The sequence below is a fragment of the Saccostrea echinata genome, unplaced genomic scaffold, assembly GCF_033153115.1.
Source record: "Saccostrea echinata isolate AGI-Se365-2 ecotype Australia unplaced genomic scaffold, CSIRO_AGI_Sech_v1 ptg000025l, whole genome shotgun sequence".
Classification (NCBI taxonomy): domain Eukaryota; kingdom Metazoa; phylum Mollusca; class Bivalvia; order Ostreida; family Ostreidae; genus Saccostrea; species Saccostrea echinata.
The window spans coordinates 16,831,458-16,856,227 of NW_026889774.1; the positions used below are offsets into that span (position 1 = coordinate 16,831,458).

The window sequence follows — 24,770 nt, forward strand, 5'->3', positions numbered from 1 at the left end:
TTAATGATTTGTACTATTTTCTATATTTCCGTACATTCTGTGACCTGTCCGTGTTTTGTAAATGGGGGGAATTTTTGGTAGTTGACAATTCTCCCCCCCCCCCCCAAAAAAAATTGCTTCCTACGAGTCTGAGTACACATTTACTATAGCTATCCGGAATATGTATGTCACCTAATATTCTATTATTATGTAAGATGTTAAATTTCCGGTTTCATGACCATAACGGCATCAGCCTATCAGGCACAGCATGATGATGATTGGACAATTGACAGCCAAATTCTAACCAAGAAAATGGGTGCAGAAACAAGTTTATTTGAAGAATGTGAGTTAGACGAACCAGCAGATACTTTAAACTGTACCTGGTCTTTACGACACGGGATATACAATGAGGAACTCGACGTCACCGTCCTGTCGGAGGCAAAAAACAACAAGCAGAAATGGAGTTTGCTACAGAAAAATATAAAGGTGCGAAATGTTAACTGGTCTTATATAATATCCAAGTCATTGTTATTCACCAGAAGGAAATGTATATTGTTGCAGCCTCTCTCTCTCTCTCAAAAAAAAAAAAAAAAAATGAAAAAATGATTTGCATTACTCTGTTACTTGCATTACTCTTCACTAAATGGGCTAGGGCTCGATCTTGAAAAACTTGGTTTTATAAGATAGTCATACATCCCAGCAGTAGATAGACATAAGAAAATATATATGTTATCTTGTTTATATCACTGCTATTGCCTCTTGGCTGGAAACACAAAATATAGAAACTTCATGACGGTACCAGTCCACTTTTTGTCTATAAATAAAAATTAAAATCTAGACTGTCTACTCTAATACACAAAATAAATTAGAAACATGTGATTAAACCATATTCAATTATTGTTTTGTGTGAATTATTATAAATAAGTGCACTTTATAAGGCTAAGATATCAAAATGTAATACGAGAATATGCTACATAGGTCAATTTCATACATGCCAACTTTCCCTATTTTTTCAGGAGTCTACCGATTTTGAGCCCTATCTACTGATATATTTTTAAAATCCCATTTCCACCTATTTTTAGGAATTCCGGATTTTTTACCAATCCGCTTTGAATAATACTGCATTTCTGTGTGTAAAAATATGGCAGTTCAAATATTTATCAGTATTTATCTGTTTATTGCTGCTGGATAACTGGTAATCAACAAGGTGTCAACTGTGCTATCAGTCATTATTGTGGTTTTAATTGCTTCAGGTTCTCATTAACAGTGTATATTAACCTAGACAATTATACCAGATGTAGAAATTTTAGAAATACACATGACAGGATACAAACTTGTGAGAGTTCACACTTTACAGCAAAATTTGACAATATACGTATAAGCCGTTTATAGAAGGTTTTCAAGTTAAGGATAAATGAAAAAGACACTTTCAAAATCTAACATTAAAAGATGGTCTGCAAGTACAAACTGTTAGCTTTTTAGCAGAATTTCAGGAGTGGCTCAGAAAAGTTAGAAAGAAGACCATATGCCTTTTGCAGACTTTGTATGAAAAACATTAAAAGTGACTTCTTCTAAGTATTCCCTTTGATTTAAAGAAATAAAATAAAATTATGTGTCTGAGACTTACTAATGATTTTTAAACCCCTGCAAACAAAGTCTGGGAGGTAAAAGGAATCACCTTGTCTGTTTGTTTGTATGTCTTTGCAAACGTGTCAGGTCCATATCTTTCTTATGGAGAAACATTAGAATCTACTACTTCGCACAAAGATTGTTCATTACCTGAGGGTGTGTCATGAACTTGACCCAAGATCATTTGGGCAAGTTCAAGGTCACTGAAAGAAACATTTTGTAATTCAAGTCTGGTCCATATTCAAATATACATGGTTTCATTCATTACAATGTAAAAAAATATAATGTGCAATAACCTGTAAATTTTCCCTCAAAATGTTTAAACAAACTATGAACACCTCTTAGATCCATTAAATACTAGTATAAGTGACTTGGCAGCTTCTCTGAAAAACCCAGCAGGGGTATTTGTCCATTTTGGACAGTTCTAGTTCATACTAATTGTTAGGCCATTATGTACACACTGAATTGTCTACTGATTTTCCCATTTTTCCTGATCATGGTGGATGCGACCAGTCGGCAGGGGATGCTTACTCCTCCATGGCACCTGATCCGATCTCTGATGTTTTTGGAGGTCTGTGTCTGCTCTGATCCTGATTTGTATTGTTTATATGGACTTGAACACTGTTTGTTATCTCCATATTAATACCTACACCACAGGAGATATGCGTACATCAAACATTATAAGGAATGGAAAAATCATTGAAATCTTTAAATTATCAAGGTTGACTTGACTTTTATGCACTCTAAAATGTTTATGATAATTGAACAATATTTTACAGGCGTATCATGCTGTGGTGGAGCACTTTATTGACAAGTAGGGGTAAAATTTATGGTCAGTCAGGAAAGTGGATTATATTCTTATTATGGAATCGAGCAGAGCTCAAATGCCATCTAGCCAGCATCCAGTTAAATTGCCACTGGAAGTTATGCAACCAAAAGTGTCAGTAAATAAAGAAAATAGCAATTAATAAATTTTTTCGAAAATTTTCGCAATGAATAATAAATTGAGCAAAGCTCATTACAAGGCAACGAGTATGTCTTCTGTCCGATTTTCAGAAGACTGCTTGTAAGATGGATAAATGAAAGTAAAGTATTCATTAAAAAGAAGGCTTCCAGACCAAAAATAATGTCGATCTGTATTTAGTTTTTTTATGATTGAAATCTATGCTGATTATCTTTAAATAAAGCAAATCAAGACTACTTTCGGTTTGACTGGAAGTGACCCCAATCGACAGAAAATTGGGTCAGAAGTCTTGGGTGAATTTAATCATTTGATTATATGTTGATATCTGCAGAAATACATCATTTATAGTTACTTCCGGTTTAAATAGAAGTTGACAAAAGTGACGATACTCAACAGGAAATACAATCAGACGTTGTCTGCAATATGCATAATTCAATTCAATACCAATATCTGTGAAAATAAGCAATTTTCTACTAATTCCTGTTTGGCCGGAAGTGACGTCATTCAATGCATTTTGATGATCTCACAAGCTGCTACTTGTCATGTTGAACAACTTTGCTTCTTTGAAGTATTACAAATTCTCAATACTTTTTGATATATCAGGAACAAACTTTTGGCCCCTCTAGATCCCTTATTTTAGGGGCCAGCCCTTTTTTCGAGATATCATTTTAAAAATCTTGTAATTCTGCACAAATTTTGTTCTATATGTTTTAATAAAATATTTCCAAGTAAAAAGATATCGTACAGAAGGTGTTTGAAATTTTGAAATTCTCGATATGACTTTTTTCAGGCCATAGCGAGCGTCGACATGTGGCCTTCTGGTGAAAGTTAACTACGTATTACAGATCTACATATGTTGCTCTGTCTTCACTTAAAGTTTCACATTCCCCTGATGAATGGTTTCTTAGAAAACCTGCGGACAAACTGACCCTCCCAAATTCACTTAATTGCAAAAAATCTTCGGACCGGAAGTGATGTCATCAAAATAAAAAATATGTATCAAGATTTTTTAATGTTCTATCAGACCTGAAAGTTTCATGAAAATGCGAGCAAACCGTTTCTGAGAAATCGTGTGCACAAAATCAGTAAGAAAAAAAATAATTAGAACTAGCGCAATGTACCAGCTATCATCGATGTTTACCATGCGCTCATTCCCTGAAGTAACGAGTGTCAGGCAGATTAATTTTTTTTTTCTTATAGTGCGGAATTATTGGATGAAAACTAGCCAGCTATATTTTGTGCAAGTACTAGTAGATTTACATTGGAATTTGTTACATGAGTTTTAAAAATAACGGTTAGCAGAGAAAATAATCTGTTACTGATAAAAACTAAGAAAAAAAACTATTGTGTTTACTTCCTTTATTCTTTATGCATTCAACTTTCTATTCTATGCAATTCCAAATACAGACATGTCTGTGTAATCTTTTTCTGTACTTCTACACTACTGCATCAGACCATTTGTTAAAGGCGGGTCAAGATACATTATTTTGCTCCAAACATCATCAGTAAATCTTTGCGCCTTTTCTTTGGAATATGTCTTCAATTGAATAAGTGTACGTGATAGCTTCAATGAAATTTATAAAAAATATGTTGCTATAGCCTGATTTTCGAGCCTAAGAATGTATATTTATCACACTGTACATATAACATATCGTATACGGGCAAGTAACAAAGGCAGCGCTAAGTTTTCATACACATTTTATATTCCTCTTTATCCCCAAAGTGGATTATTCCAATAAGTAACACATTAATGAAAAGACTGGAATGCTTCGCAACAAAACACGTCTCGCCATATGACGCTCAAGGAATCTGATACCTATTATGTTCAGTAACTTGCATCTAAAAAAGGAATATTACCCTACTAAAATCAAAGAAAAATATTAAAAAACGTAAAAGTTGAAAAAAATGACTTTTTTAATTCGCTTCCTGTAGCGACCGGAAGTACTCACGATGCATGAAAAGGCAAACCCGCATATTTAGAAGTCATGTTCTATGCTCTCCAACAATTCTTTAGTTCATATCTTTAGCCGTTCTTTAGATCTCGTGCAGATAAAATTTCATTTCAAAATCAGAAAAATGTCTATAACTTGAAACCAGAAACGAATTTCTCCAAAACTCTTTCAAATGTAACAATGGCATTTTATGGCGCATTATCCCTGAAAGTTTGATGAAGGACCATTGAATAGTTCTGGAGATATTGTGTGCACAAGATTTGTCTAAAAAATCTATTTTTAAAATGTCTTCTGGTGGACAATTTTAAAAACAAATTATATACTAAGCATTATGATAAAAGTCTCTATTACCCCTATTAAGATCAAAGAAAAATATTGAAAACATAAAAGTTGAAAAAATTGCCTTTTTAAATTCGCTTCCGGTAGCGACCTGAAGTACTGACTAGGCACGAAAAGGCAAACCCGCACATCTAGAAGTGATGTTCTATGCTCTCCAACAAGTCTCCAGTTCATATCTTTAGCCGTTCTTTAGATCTCGTGCAGATAAAATTTCATTTTAAAATCAGAAAAATGTCCATAACTTGGAACCAGAAGCGAGTTTCTCCAAAATTCTTTCAAATGTAACAATGGCATTTTAAAGTGCATTACCCCTGAAAGTTTGATGAATAACCACTGAATAGTTCTCGAGATATTGCGTGCACAAAATTTGTCCTAAAAATAAGAATAATAACTAGAAACTCATTGCGAGCAATGAGAGGTCTTCCGTCCAATTCTGAAAAAACACACGAAAATTCAAGCCGAAAAAGAGATAAAAGAAATTTGTGGAAATTCAACATGGAAGCCACTGCACAAGCGCAATTTTACCAGCCATCATCAATGTTAACTTTGTATCATTGCCTGAAGTAACGAGCGTCAGGGAGGTTAAAAGTTTTTTTATATAGTGCGGAATTATAGAATGAGAGCTAGTTAGCCAAATTTTGTGCAAGCAGATTCACATTGGAATTTATTACTTGAGTTTAAACAATAACAAATAATCTTTTACTGATGAACTGATGATACTGTTTACTTCCTTTATTCTTTGTGTATCAACTTTTTATTCCATGCAATTCCATGTACCTGTATTTCATACAAACGTGTCCTTGTAATCTTTTTCTGTACTTCTGCATCGGAACATTTTTCTACTATGAAAGAAGAGTCACGATACATTATGTCACGAGTAAATCTTCGCGCCTTTTCTTTGAAATGTATGCTGACTATGCTCTATTGAATGGTCTCCGTTATCATGTATATTATTGTATATACCGTACAAATTACTCATTTTATTGCATTTTGAGGTCAGAGTATTTATGTTTTCAAAGACAGATTATCCATTTCATAATCTGAAAGATCCATCAATTCCTTCATATTTCATTGATCCTTATGGTAGTTTTGTTCAACAAGACGCTCGGATGTCTCTGTAAACTCCAATCTGCCAATCGGCAATCCTCGACTGACTCCGCTACGCTCCATACAAACCTCGGAAGTAATTGGTGGAGAAATATCCATCAAATCGATTACATTTCCCCGCCGGAAACTGCCTTGTAACTCATTTCATATTTTACTCTACATAAAGTTCTTCAAACTTTTTTTTCTCTTGTCTATTTCTTCCTTGGATATTGGTTTTGATCACAACATCATGTAAGTAGTCTTTGAAAGCAAAACATAGTGTTGGGCGTGTTTCAAAGTAACTCAGACTTCAAAAGTATAACATTTGGAGGAATTTCAAATAAGATCACATGACTGTATCAGCAACATGTTAGAAACCATTGACGTCCGAGGTTAGTGTGCAAGGAACGATCCACCCGAGGAGCTCCGAGTGCCAACCTGCTCGTCGTAGACAGCCGCCATTTTGGACCCGCTTCAAATTTTTAAATGCGAATATCTAGAGTTTGGATTGATCAATTTTAAAACAAATTGCATATTAAGCATTTACAAAAGAGTCTCTCTTAAATTTACTAAAATTATAAAAAGAAAATTGAAAAACAAAAAAAGTTAAAAAATGCCCTTTTTTAAATTCGCTTCCGGTAGCAACCGGAAGTGGTGACGACGCACAAAAAGATGATTCTGCAAATCTAAAGGTCATGATCTATCTTCTCCAATAAGTCTCCAGTTCATATCTTTAGCCGTTCTTTAGAACATTCAGCGACAAAAGTCCATTTAAAAATCAGGAAATAGTCCATAACTTGGAACCAAAAGAGAATTTACCAAATTTTCTTTGTGATGAACAAAGTTCATTTAATGACTCATTTTTCCTGAAAGTTTCACTGAAAACCACTGAACAGTTTTCGAGAAAACGCCTGCACAAAATTTGGTAAAAAAAATAATAATTATAATAAGAAACAGTAGAATCACTATAAGGTCTTCCATGAAGACGGAAGACCTTAATAATAATTATAATAAGAAACAGTAGAATCACTATAAGGTCTTCCGTGAAGACGGAAGACCTTAATAAGAAACAGTAGAATCGCTATAAGGTCTTCCGTGAAGACGGAAGACCTTAATAATAATAATAAGAAACAGTAGAATCACTATAAGGTCTTCCGTGAAGACGGAAGACCTTAACTAAACGAGCTTGTTGCAAAGCAACAAATAAGTCTTCCGTCTAAATTTGAAGGAGATGAGATTGAGATCGAGAGACTCCTACGGTCATATGTGCAAAAATGAGCCATTTACCATTACTCTTGGTGTGACCGGAAGTGACGTCATTTTGACGACTTTTAATAGTCTCCTCAGCTGCTACTTATCATTTTGAACAACTTTCCTTCTACGAAGCTATACAAATTCTCAATACTTTTTGAGATATCAAGAAAACACTTTTGGCCCCTCTAGCTCCCGAATGTTAGGGGCCAGGCCCTTATTGTTGGTATCCTTTGAAAGATCGTAACATTCTACACAACTTTTGTTCTACATGTTTTAACAAAATATTTACAAACAGGGTATTATTTAATCTCGGACCTATTATTTGGCTCGGACTTTCAATAATTTTCAAATTTCAGTGTAGAAGATTTATTTAGAAGTTAGAAAAACAAATATTGATGATTTTTTGTGTAGAACTATGTAGTTAGAAATTAGTCTTGAAATTAACACATATTTTTCTTTGTAGAAACTTGTCTTCCTAGGTATAAAGTTATTATGTGCATGTTTTGATTTAAATTTCGTGTTTTTTTTTTTATTTGTAATAATGTATTCTTGATTTATTTTGTTCTTATTCAGTGCTGTTTTTATGTTTTGGAAATGGGGTTAGAACTTTGAAGTTTGTGTATCAAGTTCTAAGAGGGTTAGTCGTGCGGCGCACGGACTAACCCATTTGCGCATGCGTCGAAATGGTACCTAACCTAGGCCCTTGATTTCTTCATATAAACCGTTTTTCAAGCCAGGGAGTGTGAATAGTCCGATCTATAAAGAAATCCCTGGCGCAGTGTCACTAAAATCTGCCAATAATGTCACGATACCGATAAAAGGCCGAGATCACAGCATAGCGTTACCTTGTGCACAAGTCCCTCACTAGACTAGCCCTGCGCTCCACATTTCACGTTTGGCCTCCGTAAAATAGTAAATATTATATTCCGTAACCATAAATTATGGTTCTTTAGTAAGCTCCGGTAAAATAAAACATTGTTTTCAGCTTTAAACGTCACGTAAACACAACCTCCCTATCAACTACCTAGATCTATCCACTTCACAAGAAAACAGCAGAAGATTCCATGGAGGCGTCACTTCCGCTTCTGTGACGTTATGACATTCGGCAAATCTCGGATGATTCCGTCGCTTTCCGTTCTCAACACAAGCATATTGCTATATTTACTTTTGTCATCTGTCTCACTCCAGTTTATTCATTTATTGTAATAAATGTGAAAATTCAGGATTAGAATATGCATGTCTACATTCTTTAATACATACATAATAATTCATGTGCATAGCATGCAGATATGTCATAGATCTACTAATCAACATGTATTACATGCCTTCATAATTTTGATAAAAGTTCTCATTAACCTTAGTAAGCAAATGTCACAAGGGGAAATGAAACAAGTAATTGTTCCGTATTGAAATCATGCTGCAAACTTTGAAGAATCATGATCCGCCTCTTTGTTTTCCTCCAGCTAAGAGGTGCATTTTTAGTGTGCAAATCTCGAGTTTTCAAGCCGATGTGACGTGTATTTGTTTGTTACGTCATAATGCCAACACTAGCGTCGATGCTCCTCTTCGCTTTGTGCAATGTGAAGGAAAAAAATAAATTATACTCGTCTTCTCAGAAGGTAAAAAAACAAAGTTGCCAATATCTGAAGTGCGATAATACTCATGTCGCACTTTATTGGAAGAAGATCTTCCTTTCCTGTTTGAATAAAACATACTGCAAAATATATTTTTAGATATGTGTTTCAGCTTACACCATGCCTTTCTAACACAATATTCTGAATACTTTTTTTCAGAAAGATACCTTTATATGTAATGTGTGTCTTCTTTGATGCACGCATTTTAACTCTAGGTAGATAGCTTTACCCCCCACCCCACCCCCTTTTCAATTATCTCATAGATAAAAAGTCAAACAGAAGAGATGGAAAAATGAAATTTGGACAGCGACATGCAATGACTTTAAAGAAAACCTCTTTCTATTTATGATTTATCATGGTAGTATCTTTGAAAAACATATTTTCTCAGAACACTCAATATTCACTGAAAAGAACTCAATAAGACGTTCTGGCTTTATACATGTTTTATATATACGCGGCCGAATTGCCACTTCGCTATGATATTAAATAACACAGTCAAGTTGTTTTTATCAACTTTAACATATTTATAAGTAAGAGTACAAGTTAAATATTAAAATGATTTCGAAATTTTAACAGCTTACCGTATTTTGAAATGAAACTCTTTGACGAAATATCGTAAGATTAAAAAAAAAGCCCGATACTTGAAAAAATATTAAAAGTTACCAATACACTGAAACATATGCTCTGAAGCTTATCGTAAATCAGCAACCTTCACAATATGTTTTCATTGTTATCAAAGGCAAACGAAGCATGGATAACATAATCTCTTCATACCCCCCACCCCCACCCCCCCGTACCAAATTATAATGAGCCAATATTTTCTCGAAAAATATTTTGGTAGTTACGCTCGGAAGGGGGTGGGGGTGGGGTTGGAGAGATGTATGTTAGATGGTACTAGGAAATGTTGCATAATAAAACGCTCCTGTGCCCTTTACTACTGATACTGCAGATTTCTGGATGAATTTTACCTACAAAACTTATTTTCTTTCCAAAAAATTATTTTCGATTTCAAATACAGACATCATTTACTTTAGTAAATGATACATACTTGAAATTCAGGTTAATTTTGTACAATTTGAATTGTCAGTCAGTTGTGGTTTCATAAATACATGTAAATGCAGGCCCCTAGGAGCAGGAGGGGAAAGGGGGGGGGCAATGTAAACTTTTCCATAGAAGACAAAACTACTCAACAGTTGCTCTCCACTGACCCCCCCCCTTCCCCACCCTTTCTGTTGGTTAATTATCTGTTGAACGTGCCTCAAAACCGGAATTGCTAGTGCCCTGAATGTGTTCATTTCCACTAAAACAGAGCTATTAAAATGATTTAAATACAATATCAAAAAAACATTATAATACTGTACCAAACTTTTTTGGTTTAAATTTACTTTGATCAAGTTCAGAAGAGGCTCTCAATTTTCTGTTTAGTGACACACTGCAAAGTAAAAGAAAACGTATGCAAAATAATCTGATATATTTTGATACTGTCTTAAAATATCTGATGAAAAATGCCCAACCACTATTCAAGTTTGTAAGATCAATTTTGAATGATTTTCCATATTTTCTCTTTATTCACGCTTGATACATGCATATTTTTAAACTGTTCACTGCTGTAGCCGAGGGCGGATCCAATCACTTGGACATCTCCGCATTGGATCTTTTGTATGCACGAACCTCTATTTCTGTGTCCTGCTCACGATGTCGATTCCACTTTGGTATAAGATGCAGTCGCGCATATATAGAGGATATTCAATGTTTTGTAGATGAATATGGAATTTATTTCAAGAGTGGGACAGGATTTTTTGATATTTTTACGAGTGCGAAGCACGAGTGAAAATATCAAAAAAATCCTGTCTCACAAGTGAAATAAATTCCATATTTATCTACAAAACATTGAATTTTCTGTTTATTACATTTTCTTTCATTTTCCCTTTACCTCTGTCTTTTCTTAACACAGTGTCATAGGCTTGACGTCATAGTTGAGCGGTTGAGACGTCATAGCTTAGAAGTTGTGTGTCTGATTGAAAACATTACATAGCATGGATTTTAGCAACATATTTAGGAAGAAATTTGCAGTTTTAGCTCTATCAAGATGCTTAGTTACTATCTCTATCTTATGAAAGGCCAGAAATTATTTTTTACTTACTTTGATATCCTTTCACACTGTGAGAGAATATCACTTTTGGTATCCTTTCACACTGTGAGAGAATATCACTTTTATTCAATAAATAAATCACAGTATTTCACTGTTGAAAATGTAATAAATAGTAGTATTCTATTTTCAGAATGTTCAGCACCAATGGACCATGCATCACACTGTTGACTGTCTATATCAAGATACACTCAATCTGCACGGATCACTTTAGTCACATGACTGGAGTATCATCCTAATTGAATATTTTTTATTGATCGGTAGATAAAAACATTTACATATAGCATATAAGTTATATACTAGTATGTATACGTGTATATATTTTTAAAAAGACTTCCCGTTTTTATCCTGTATCCTTCGCTTGAAGATATTTTATTACAAATACAAAAAATAAATAAATTTTACATAAATACTACTGTAATTCAAACATACTTTACTAGTATAATTCTCGGGAATCAGAAATCATGTACATTCAGATGTCTTCAATCATTTTTGTTTTATAAAATCGTATGATATTGTAAAATATTCAATGTATGATAAATATACTAGACTCTTCATCTTTTAATCTGTCCACTGCTGTAGCTGGGGACAAATCCAAACACTTGAACATCTCCGCATTGGATCATTTGTATACACGAACCCCAAATCGCAACTTCTCGGGCCTTTCCGACAAGTGGGAAAAAAGTGATTCGTAGCTTGTCGGAAAGGCCCGAGAAGATGCGATTGCACGAACCCCCATTTCAGTGTGTTGCCCACGATGTATGCTCATAGCTTCTACTGGTACATGTACTTTGTAATGTATGATAGCCCCTGATTGTGTGCAGACTAAAATTTCAGTATCACGTAAGCCGAGCATTTTAGTTAAAAAATGACTGGGAGAGATCAATCTTACTGATTGGCTGTATTATTTTTGTTACACGATGTACAAATGTAGCTTGGTTTAACTCCAACAGCGTTTTTCAGACAATATCTCGAAGATGCCTCTGTCAATCTTGATGAAACTCCACTGTCATAATGATCGTTAACTAGAGATGTGTAATCTTTCTTCAAAATTTTCAAAATAGCAACCGTTCCCATGGTAACTGATAAAAAGTGGTATTTATTAAATTTCATCTTTCTCGGCTACTTTTAATTAAATTTTTTAAAACTTTAAAGAAGAATTTCTTTGTCTTCCTAATTTCTTTTTTCCGTAATAATCCTAGGGTACGTAAAGGCCCATCTATGAAGCTTTTATATATTACCAATTTCTTGATTTGATTAAGAATTTAATTAAAAGTAGCCGAGAAACGTAGAACCAACGTTTCCTTAAATATACTACAAACTATTCATTTTATTTTCATTTATGTAGTTTACGGGGACTCTACTGGAGTTATACACATAGTATGAAGTGTAGATGTATGACTTCTCTGGTGACATAGAAGACACGGAAAACCTTCATATTGTCATAGCATTGAGTTTCTAGTAAATAAAAAGGATTGTATATGGTATACGTCTAGTGGGCGCATTTGTATTTACCTCTTTTCAAATAAAGAAGACAATGACATATTTAGTATTTCATCCCCCCTTTCCTCTCTGTCATTTTTATCTTATTGTTAACAAAGCAAGTTTTGTTTAAAATCTTGGATTCTAAATAAAATGACCTTGACCTTCAAATTACAAACCCTTCGTCATAAAGTTTTCAAAATGCTAAGGCTCCACACTTACTACAAAATGATGGTTAATTTACATGTGAATTTTCAATACCCCCCCCCCCCCCCCCCCCCCCCCCTCGAAACAGCGAGCTAGAATATGCAGATATAATTGATAGGGAAGATCTTGAGGGTTTCATGAATAAAATTCAGTGCCGGTGATGTGATCTGATATTTTACCAGCATTCATTCTTCTTCTGTTTATCTATAGAATTTAAAATTATTATATTTAATGCATGTATTTTTTTTTTAAAGTAGCGACTGTTAGCTGAATTCATTAGCATTTTGAGTTTTCTTGTGAATGTATTACTTTCATGTGAATAATTTCATTGAATGATATTTAGAATTATTGAAACTTAATTTCCATCATTTTTATTAATTGAAAATATCCTTGGATCCGCTCCCGCAGGTGGGTAAAGGCCTCATCACTACTATAGAAAAAACAATCAGCACGTCGGAAATTTTCATGATTCTGCTACACTAAGAAAGTTTACGCATAGTTTGTCATTTCATAAAAAAAATCAGCCCCTGTCCAATGCAGAAATGTCCGAATTGAAGAGGAAAATTCAGGAATTATTTTGCTTCAGCCATGTTTTGACTTGAACCTTGAACGACTTTGCAAGCTTTACTTTCTCTTCCCTTAACTTTGGTTCAACCAAACCTAGCGAGCGTAACTAGTTTCGTTTGTGTGTGAAAGTGTGTGTGTGGGGGGGGGGGCTATTTCTACGTCTTTAAGCTTTTAATAATCTTAAAGCTTATGGTTTAGTTCGGGGGGTGACATAAACTATTGCTTGCAATAGCAGACTTTCTAGTTTATCTTGTTATTAATGTGTTTCATTTTTTCCTCATTTTAATTAGATTGTTTGTTTTGTGATTTATTATTATTTTTTTTTTTTTACATGAAATGCTCCCCAGACGGATAATTACAGTACTAAACAAATTTGGAGTAAAGTTGGTACAAAATTTGCTACGGATGCTTATGACACAGCGATAATTTTCTCGACACTTTATAGTTATTTTGATGTCCATTCTCGCCCCGTGCAGCAGCATTTGTAGAAATCATCGGCAAATTCACGTCGAACAGATTCAAGGAATCATGATCTGCATTAGTGTTGCAAGTTTGCGGCCGATTTGATTCTTTGCATCGATGACATCCTCCATGGCCTGCATTGATCAGAACTTAAAATCAACAAATCAAACCAATGAGAAATATAGACATTTGAGAAGCAGGTAAATGCGGATCTCTTTACACCCTTCTCATGTGTAACAAGGAGTATAATTACCCATTATATAATATTTTTATATTTTTTTTAGACCCTCTCCCTTCAGTCTATGTCATGAAATAAAGCTATTCCACCTCATATACATCCAGAGAAATAAGAAAAAAAAACTTTAAAAGAACTGGTACTACTTGCAAGGTCAGTGAAATAGGGGTAAACTTGGTAACCTTCAAACAGTTACAGGGAGTGAAAAGTCAGCTTCAAATCTATATACCAATCTCATCTTCCAAAGAATATGGTCACAAACACAATTACATGTACTAGCTGTGTTTGAACACTGACTTCCAGTGGTTTAAAATTAAAGCAGCTGTTTAGGTGCACATACAGTTAAAACCATTTCGGACACATACACCACAGGTACTTGTGGACAGCCCCCCCCCCCTTCCCAATATTCAACCCCAGGGCTTGTTGGACATTTTTTCCACAAATTATATCTATTGCACTTATTCATCATGTGTACCATAGGAAAAAATCGTGGAAACCCCAAAATAATTGTTCCACACAAAAATACCCCACTATACATTTTTGTGTGGAACGATTATTTTGAGGTCTTCACGATTTTTTCCTAAGGTACACGTGATGAATAAGTGCAATAAATATAATTTGTGAAAAAATGTTCAACGAACATCGGGGTTGAATTGGGGGAGGGGGATTCTGTCCACAAGTACCTGTGACATACATACAATTCTTTAAAACATACATGAGGGTGTCATGGTCATTCAATAAATTCTAGTTTCACCCCATATGAGAGTCCCAATGAATTCTAAGGAATAATATATACTGAGTCTGACATGCATAAGAAACATCCTATTTTTAGAGAGAGAAAAAATCACATATAAAGTATATGTACTTTAAAAGTATAGAGACATCTTCAATTTTGCAAAGTCAAATTTTCCTTAAGTGATGCCAAGGCTTCCTGAGAATGATTGTGAGCACGCATTGTGACTGCTTCCAGCCAATGCTTTGGCATCCGTATCCGGTGTACTACACTGCCGGTTGCTATAGATTTGCAATACATAAATTACACTGTATTTAAAATGATAGTATATTTTATGAAAATTGATGTTTCAGTTAAAACTTCGAATTATTAAATCATTTTCGAGATTATCACTTAATAGTCATGTTTTAACGACTCTCTTCCTGTAGAAACCATACTGACTCAACTACCATGCCCACCTTTGGCCAAGCATCGGTCTGGTGTCCATTTTTTAGCTCTACTGGTCAGAGACCAGAAGAGCTTATGCGATAGTAAGGTGTCCGTCGTCCGTCCGTCTGTCTGTCTGTCTGTCTGTCCGTCTGTCTGTAAACAATTGTTCAAAACGCTACTCCTCCTACAGTTTTGGTCCGATTTCAATATAACTTGGCACACAAGTAGACTACACTAAGATACATAATTTAGTGCATCGGTTTTTGATTTCGATGGACGGTGTTGCCATAGTTACTAAAAATAGAAATTTCTGTGAAATTCCTTTAAAACGCTACTCCTCCTACAGTTTTGGTCCGATTTCAATATAACTTGGCACACAAGTAGACTACACTAAGATTCATAATTTAGTGCATCGGTTTTTGATTTCGATGGACGGTGTTGCCATGGTTACTAAAAATAGAAATTTCTGTGAAATTCCTTTAAAACGCTACTCCTCCTACAGTTTTGGTCCGATTTCAATATAACTTGGCACACAAGTAGACTACACTAAGATACATAATTTAGTGCATCGGTTTTTGATTTCGATGGATGGTGTTGCCATGGTTACTAAAAATAGAAATTTCTGTGAAATTCCTTTAAAACGCTACTCCTCCTACAGTTTTGGTCCGATTTCAATATAACTCGGCACACAAGTAGACTACACTAAGATACATAATTTAGTGCATCGGTTTTTGATTTCGATGGACGGTGTTGCCATGGTTACTAAAAATAGAAATTTCTGTGAAATTCCTTTAAAACGCTACTCCTCCTACAGTTTTGGTCCGATTTCAATATAACTCGGCACACAAGTAGACTACACTAAGAAACATAATTTAGTGCATCGGTTTTTGATTTCGATGGACGGTGTTGCAATGGTTACTAAAAATAGAAATTTCTGTGAAATTCCTTTAAAACGCTACTCCTCCTACAGTTTTGGTCCGATTTCAATATAACTTGGCACACAAGTAGACTACACTGAGATACATAATTTATTGCATCGGTTTTTTTATTCAATTGACGGTGTTGCCATGGTTACTAAAAATAAAAATTTCTGTGAAATTCCTTTAAAACACTACTCCTGCTACAGTTTTAGTCTGCTTCTAATATAATTAGGCATACAAGAAGACTATACTAAGATACATAATTTATTGCATTGGTTTTTGAATTCAATGAACAGTGTTGCCATGGTTACTTAAAATAGAAATTTCTTTGAAATTCCTTTAAAACGTTACTCCTCCTACAATTTTGGTCTGATTTCAATCTAATTTGGCACACAGTTAGAATACACTACGATACATAATATGTATTTCTGTTTTTTTTTATTTGGGTGAATGGTGTTGTCATGGTTACTAAAAATAGAAATTTTAGTGAAATACTTTCAAAACGCTACTACTCCTAGTTTTCATTTGATTTCAATATAACTTGTCACAAAAGTAGACTACATTGAGATACATAATTCTATTTATTGTTGCATGTTGCAATGTTTCAAATCCAAGTGCTACTTTTCTTTTGTTATACAAACAGACCAGTAGAGCTACAGTCTCATCAGAGACTTCTGGTTTTTTATACAAGTTTGTGTACACACGCTGCAACTAATTGCATAATATAAAACAAGCCTGTATTGAAGAACAAAAGCGATTTCTCATTCATATTATCAAGTTAGACTTGGTAGATTCCTGTTTTCGAAGCATTTTATCAATTGCTTCTATGCCAGTATCGAATAATTTTTGCATTAAATGTTCTAGAAAAACAGGTGCATTACCAAATTTAAGAAAATCTTATTACTAGGTTAATACAATAAACTGATAAATGTTCTATCTTTGTGTATAATGTTTTTATAACAAGTGTATGCATGATTGTTTTCTACAATGACACTATACGGCGATTTGAACTCGCGCAAGAGCAAATCATAGAAAACGAAAGAATACGTAAATCAAAACTTTTAGTGTGCTGTTGATCCAGATTGAGTTGATATTGATATATAAGATATTTAAATATTGAGTTAAACGTTAGTTGATTTTTAAATAAAATTACGACATCCGTACAAGCCACAATTAATATCATTGAATTTCTGAAAGTCGTAAAATTTGGTATTACAGGATACAAAAATAAGAAAGGCAAGCAGATGCGAAGATACTACTAAGACAAATCACAAGCTAGGATGTTCACCTAACGGACACGTAGTATCGATTTTGAAAGGGGAAGGGGGGGGGGGCAGCCGGAAACGAAATACAACTTATCTGAATAGTCTTGGACAAATAAAAAAAATTAAATAAATAAAAATGGAAATAGGATGAATTTCCCAAAGTCGAAAATCCTAATTTGTTGGGGAGGGGGGGGGGGTCAAATTTTTTTATCATAATTTTTTTTCTTAAGATTAACATGACCGGATTTCACTAAACTGCAAAGCTGGGGGAAGGGGGCAACCGGCCTTTCAATGAACATTTTCATAGTAAAGGAACAGTAAAAATTTAGGTTTCAGAAAAGGGGCAGACCCCCCCCCCCTTTTTCCCGATGCTACATGTACGTGCCTAGCTGTCTAAAAAATTGTTTCGGAGATGATTGATTTGATTTTAATAAAGCACATTACGAAAATAAAATCATGAAAGGTAGATTTTTTTAAAAAAAAAATACTTTTTATTTTAAGGAAAAAAAACAGTTAAATCAAGAAGAAATGTTATTAAAACGCTTAACTTAGAATCTCAAAGGCATATTACAATAATAATTCTGATCCACCAATTAGCAACAGTAGAGAGCGCTGGATTCGATAGTGAACTAGAGTGTGCCAAGGAACAAGTGTCGCCTGCTTTATAGCATTAAAGAAGGGTGGCCAGTTAATTATTTGCTACTAGCATTATTATGACTTATAATAGCAAAGAAAAAAATCCACAAATATTAAGATCGATAAAATAGCATTTATCATATAAAATCTGACATTCACATAGAAATATGATTCCCCAACCTTCAAAGCTAGAGTTAATAATAATTGGTAATTGAAATTACGTATTAGAAATATTCATTATTCATTTAAAAACAAGATACATGTAAATACATGTAGGTGTGTTTTAATCCATCTATCCTCCAGAAGCAGTGTCTGTCTTTCTTTCCGTGTATCCATCTGTCACATCCTATATTTTGAGAACTATAAGAGGTATGGATTTGATATTTTGTACACACATTGCCTTGCACTTTGGCTTTTGTAAAGTACCATGGTATCGTGACCTTTGACCTACTTTTCAAAATAGTTCCGATATACAGTATATCTTGACATTTAAGAGGTAAGTCTATGTTATTTAGCATACATGTGCACTGTTTGCAATAGAACAGATTTATTTTTAAGATGATCAAAGACAAATTATTTTCTTCTTTTCTCTGAAAAAAAGTTGACAAGCCCCCCCCCCCCCCTAAAAGGAAAACGCCCAAAACTCTATTTCGTAGTGGTGGTGGTGGTGGTGGGGGGGTATCACTAGTCAAGGACAGATTATTTATTTTCTTGCAAGTCGAGGACAGATTATTTATTTCCAACATTTTCGAGGACAGATTATTTATTTCCAAAATCTACCAGGCTCCCCTCAGAATCAAATGGTCGTCCCCTTACTATTTTTACGTATAATTATTTTCATATATTGTATAAAATAGTTCTGAGTTACTGAGCTAGTACATGCATATAAGACTGCTGAACATCAACTAGTATGATCACAGGCACCTGAAGCATGGACCCCCCCCCTCCCAACTAACTAATAAAGTATAAGGAGTCTTTATTTTCTCGAAAATGTGTAATTTCTCCGTCAATTCTATTTGTGTGTCATTCTGTGCAATTGGTTTGTACAATGTACTTTAAGGTTTAAAAATTGGCCATATACGGTATAATAAAATTACACAAGGTAAGAAACAAAAAATTATAAACAACAGGGGGTTTCCCGCTTCGAGGCTGATTTCCAAGGTGCTAACAGTGTTACCTATCATATCTGTTGGGGAGATGTTTTCCTACTCGTTTATTTCTAAACCCCATCTTTAGTGTTTCATATGCTGTAATCAGACGACTTATTGCACACATAAACTTTTATCTTTTGACAGCCTTGCAGGAGGTTTGATATGTTAGGCTTTGTCTGATTGGTCGACAGAATACAGTTTAAATCGTTATTTCCATAGTATTTTACCCTGAATATATCGAAACCTCGTATATCTCGAAGTATTTTCTCGATCAAGTTCTAGATAACGAGGTTTGTACGTAGGCGGTATCTGAAGCTTTAGAGTGCTCTTTCCTTTTTTTCTTCTGTCCGATGGTTGTTCAGGTGTTCCTTTTAGAAATGTTTCAGATTTATTATGTGAATAACGATCTGTTGACATAAAACTTTTCAAGGAATCCCATCCAAATAATTGAAATTTTAAAGAATTCTTGCGTTGTACCCGACAAGATCATTTCTCACATGAAATATGTACTACTAATAAATTGATCTTAATTCATTTCGAAAAAATATTTATTAAGCAAATTATTTTGTAGGAAATATATATCATGTTCTCAAGGTACCATGAACAAAAATTATGATCAAAGACAATACGTTATAACGTTACATTAAAGTAAGTATTCATACGTCAGTCAGTATTATTTAAAACTAATAAAAATAAAGTGAAATGCATTTCATGATATCGGTGTTGTTTGGAAACAGTGTAGAAGGATTTTTCAATTAAGTGCAGCACCTCTACATGAGTATTATCGCACTTAAAGATGGGGTCAACATTTGGTTTACCTTCTGAGAAGACGGATATAATCTATGTGAGATCAACCGCCCCCCCCCCCCCTTTCAACACACTGCATAAAGCGAAGAGGATTTGTCTATAACATCGACTTCAGTTTGGGCATTATGACGTAACAAACAATTTCACGTCACATCGGCTTGAAAACTCGAGATTTGCACACTAAAAATGCACCTCTTAGCTGGAGGAAAACAAAGAGGCGGATCATGATTCTTCAAAGTTTGCAGCATGATTTCAATACGGAACAATTACTTGTTTCATTTCCCCTTGTGACATTTGCTTACTAAGGTTAATGAGAACTTTTATCAAAATTATGAAGGCATGTAATACATGTTGATTAGTAGATCTATGACATATCTGCATGCTATGCACATGAATTATTACGTATGTATTAAAGAATGTAGACATGCATATTCTAATCCTGAATTTTCACATTTATTACAATAAATGAATAAACTGGAGTGAGACAGATGACAAAAATAAATATAGCAATATGCTTGTGTTGAGAACGGAAAGCGACGGAATCATCCGAGATTTGCCGAATGTCATAACGTCACAGAAGCGGAAGTGACGCCTCCATGGAATCTTCTGCTGTTTTCTTGTGAAGTGGATAGGTAGCTGATAGGGAGGTTGTGTTTACGTAACGTTTAAGCTGAAAACAATGTTTTATTTTACCGGAGCTTACTAAAGAACCATAATTTATGGTTACGGAATATAATATTTACTATTTTACGGAGGCCAAACGTGAAATATGGAGCGCAGGGCTAGTCTAGTGAGGGACTTGTGCACAAGGTAACGCTATGCTGTGATCTCGGCCTTTTATCGGTATCGTGACATTATTGGCAGATTTTAGTGACACTGCGCCAGGGATTTCTTTATAGATCGGAATATTCACACTCCCTGGCTTGAAAAACGGTTTATATGAAGAAATCAAGGGCCTAGGTTAGGTACCATTTCGACGCATGCGCAAATGGGTTAGTCCGTGCGCCGCACGACTAACCCTCTTAGAACTTGATACACAAACTTCAAAGTTCTAACCCAATTTCCAAAACATAAAAACAGCACTGAATAAGAACAAAATAAATCAAGAATACATTATTACAAATAAAAAAAACACAAAATTTAAATCAAAACATGCACATAATAACTTTATACCTAGGAAGACCAGTTTCTACAAAGAAAAATATGAGTTAATTTCAAGACTAATTTCTAACTACATAGTTCTACACAAAAAATCATCAATATTTGTTTTTCTAACTTCTAAATAAATCTTCTACACTGAAAGTTGAAAATTATTGAAAGTCCGAGCCAAATAATAGGTCCGAGATTAAATAATACCCTGTTTACAGGTAAAAAGATATTATAGAAAAAGTGTTAGAAAATTTAAAATTCCTGATAGGACTTTTTTCGGGCCATAGCAAGCGCCGACGCGCGGCACTTCCGATAAAAATGAAACACCTTCCGCATATCTACAGAGATAGGTCTACCATACCTGAAAGTTTCATGTTTCTAACTAAAGCCGTATATGAGAACATCTGCGGACATCCCGACCCTTCGAAAACCATTAAATCGGCAATAACTCCGGACCGGAAGTGACGTCATCAAAACAGAAAAAAACGCATAAGGTTCAACTGATGTTACATATGTCCTGAAAGTTTCATGGAAATCCATCGAGCCGTTTTCAAGAAATCGCGTGCACAAAATTGGTAAGAAAAAAAAACAATAATAATACTAGTGCTAATTGTAACGGGAACCGTTACAGATGTTCCCCAAACGGCTACCCAATCCCTTATGATGCCCCATTCCCTACAAGCTTCAGTAAATTAGACAATACTTTTGTAATATAAATGAATACTTTATTTTTAAGGGTATTTCATTGGAAAACTACTCCGATATAGCCATATGGGTATTAGCCAATCAAATTTCAGCGCATGTGCTTGCACATGTTTTCTACATTTTTCACATTAATTTTCTTATAGTGTCTCACAATACATATATTTGTGTTAAATATTAAAGAATTTCATTGAAAAATAAGAGAGATGTAACCCTTTAAGTATTAGCCAATCAGAAATCAGCATATGCGCATGCATGGCCTTGCATTCAATTTTGATAGTATCATATTGTATTAGCTCTGTGTGCCTATCCATGTCGTAAATTTCATCCTGTTTTGTTGAAAACCAAGGGAGTTATAGACATTTAAAGTTTCAACCAATCAGATTGCAGCACACCTGCATGCGCGTGTTTTCAAGAAATTTCCTACATAACATGTTGTAGCACCTTATAATATATACTTATATTCTAAATTTCAAAGTGTTTTGTGAAAAAACAAGGAAATTATTGAGATTTTTGTATCAGCCAATCAGAGAAGAGCGCACGTGCATGCGCGTGAGTTCACGCTAATTTGACCATGTTATCTTGTCTAGACTACTAATATATCTTTATATTTTGAGTTTCAAAGCAATTCATCAAGAAATACAAAAGTTATGGCTTCATCAAGTATATCAGTCATTTCACTCATTGCACGCGCGCGCACGTGCATGCATGTGCGCGCAAAATGACCTTCGTTCCGAACACCTACACAACATGCCTATAAACCCTAAAAAAGTTTCATGTCAATCGGATGAGTGGTTCTATGAGAACACTCCCGGACAAAAAAGTACCGGAGAAGAAAGTAGAAAAAAAGAATAATAATAATAATAATAATAAGAAACAGAGAAAAAACAATATGTTCCCAAACTTCGTTTGGGGAACATAATTAAAAGTGAAAAAGAAACCTAAGAATAACAAGAAGGTCTTCCGCTGAAGACGGAAGACCTTAACTAGATGAGATCTCGTTGCAACCAATGAGTAGGTCTTCCGTTAGATTTCTGATAAAATCTTGATTGGGAAATTTTGATTGAAAGAAGAAAGCAAAACAACTTTAAATGTAAAAAATTTTCATATCAATTCTTCAGAATTGTTTAGCAACTCATAAAGGAGTGAAATCTATTAATTTCAAACAACTTCCGGTCTTTTTTATTCACTTCCGGTATGACCGGAAGTAGTCAAAATGACTTTTAACTCTTCACTGAGTGTGGAGGAATCATCCCTCAAAGTTTCGAGGAAAAATGAGCATTTTTTCGACTACTTCCGGTTCAGAAGAAATAACTTCCGGTGGAAATAATATGACTTGAAACAGTCTATTTGCCTCTGTCAAAAACATTTCAATAAGAAAAAAATGAAAATTTGCATATTTTTAAACTACTTCCGGTGGACAACGGACGTCACGGCAACAAAAACTATACAGGTTTCTCAAATCTACTAGTCACAATCTATCATCCCTGAAAGGTTGAAGACTCAATCTCCAACCGTTTTTGAGAACACTCACGGACAAAATGCCATTTTAAAAATGGAAAATTGGCCATATCTCGCGACCGGAAGTGATGACGACAAAATGGAAAAAAACGCATAAAGTTCAGATAATTTGCCATCATTGCTGAAAGTTTCGTGAAAATCTATGGAGGCGTTCTCGAGAAATCGTCTGCACAAAATCGGTAAGAAAAAAAAAATAATAAAAGTGGAAAAGAAACAACAGAATCAGTAGAAGGTCTTCTGTTGGGGAAACGGAAGACCTTAATAATAACTGGATGGTTCTCGTTGCGAGCAACAAGTGGGTCTTCCGTCTGATTTTGGATAAGATTAAGATCTTGGCTGAGATATTCGTCTATAAAAAAATGAAAGGATGCATATTGTTTAAAACATTATTCTGAGCATCTTTTGTTCAATATATCAAAATATTTCCCCTTGTTCGAGGTGTCAAAGATTTTGCATTCTGGCCCCTTATAACACAACATTTCATCCAAATTTTATAATATATATTTGCAGAATGTTAAGATGAACATTGTTGCTTCAGTAATTTATAACAAAATATTGATAATTAAAGAGTTACAGATGAAAGACTTTTGGCCCTTCTGAGCCCCTAATTTGAGGGGTCAGCCCCTTTTTCTTGATATCAAATGAAAGGTCTTGTGATTTTGAAGACTTTTTGTTCAACAACTATTCAGAAATTTCCTTTCGTTTTGGAGATATATAGAATGAAAATATTTAGGGGCTAGCCCTCCAAGTCCTTAATGGGGATGTTTTGCAAAATTTAAAAGGGTGTATGTTGTCTAGAACATTATTCTGAACATCTTTTGTTCAATATTGCTTATCAAAATATTTCCCCTTTTCGAGATATAAAGTGTCAAAGATTTAGCATTCTGGCCCCTTATGGCCCCTTATTACGTAACATATAATCAAAATTTTATAATATGTCGTTGCAGAATGTTAAGATGAACATTTTTGCTTCAGTAATTTATAACAAAAAAATTGATCATTAAAGAGTTATAGATGAAAGACTTTTCGCCCTTCTGAACCCCTAATTTGAGGGGTCAGCCCCTTTTTCTTAATATCAAATGAAAGGTCTTGTGATTTTGAGGACTTTTTGTTCAACAACTATTCAGAAATTTCATTTCGTTTTGGAGATACAGTCCCTGAAACGTTCTACTTTCCCATTTTTCCGTTCGCTCACCGTTCGTTCAGCGTGCGTTCACCGTTCGTTCACCGTGCGTTCACTGTTCGCTCTCCGTTCACAGTTTTGCGTTCACCGTGCCCTTGCGTTCACCGTTTACAAAGCGTTCAGCGTTCGCTCTTCGTTCCGTTCACTTTGCGTTCACCTTGCGTTCACCTTGCGTTCAGCGTTCACCTATCGTTCAGTTTTCATTTCATTCGGAACTCCGTAGTGAAAGGACTTATCTTTTTGTAGGAAGGAGTTACAGGTTTTTTAATTTAATAACTAACATATCGTGTTTGAAGAATCATTATTTCATGGGGGAAAATATCTACAATATATAT

At 34.6% G+C, this 24,770-nt stretch overlaps 1 protein-coding gene across 2 annotated transcripts in view; it reads left to right on the plus strand.

The window, feature by feature from the left end:
* Positions 1-229: 229 nt before the first annotated feature.
* LOC133192068 (protein-associating with the carboxyl-terminal domain of ezrin-like) overlaps positions 230-24,770 on the plus strand; it is a 474,471-nt gene continuing 449,930 nt past the window's right edge. For both annotated transcript variants that reach the window (XM_061327911.1, XM_061327912.1), the window contains exon 1: positions 230-465. In XM_061327911.1, the coding sequence (XP_061183895.1) occupies positions 292-465 (174 nt within the window). In that variant the 5' untranslated portion in view covers positions 230-291. The remainder of the gene's footprint in view (positions 466-24,770) is intronic.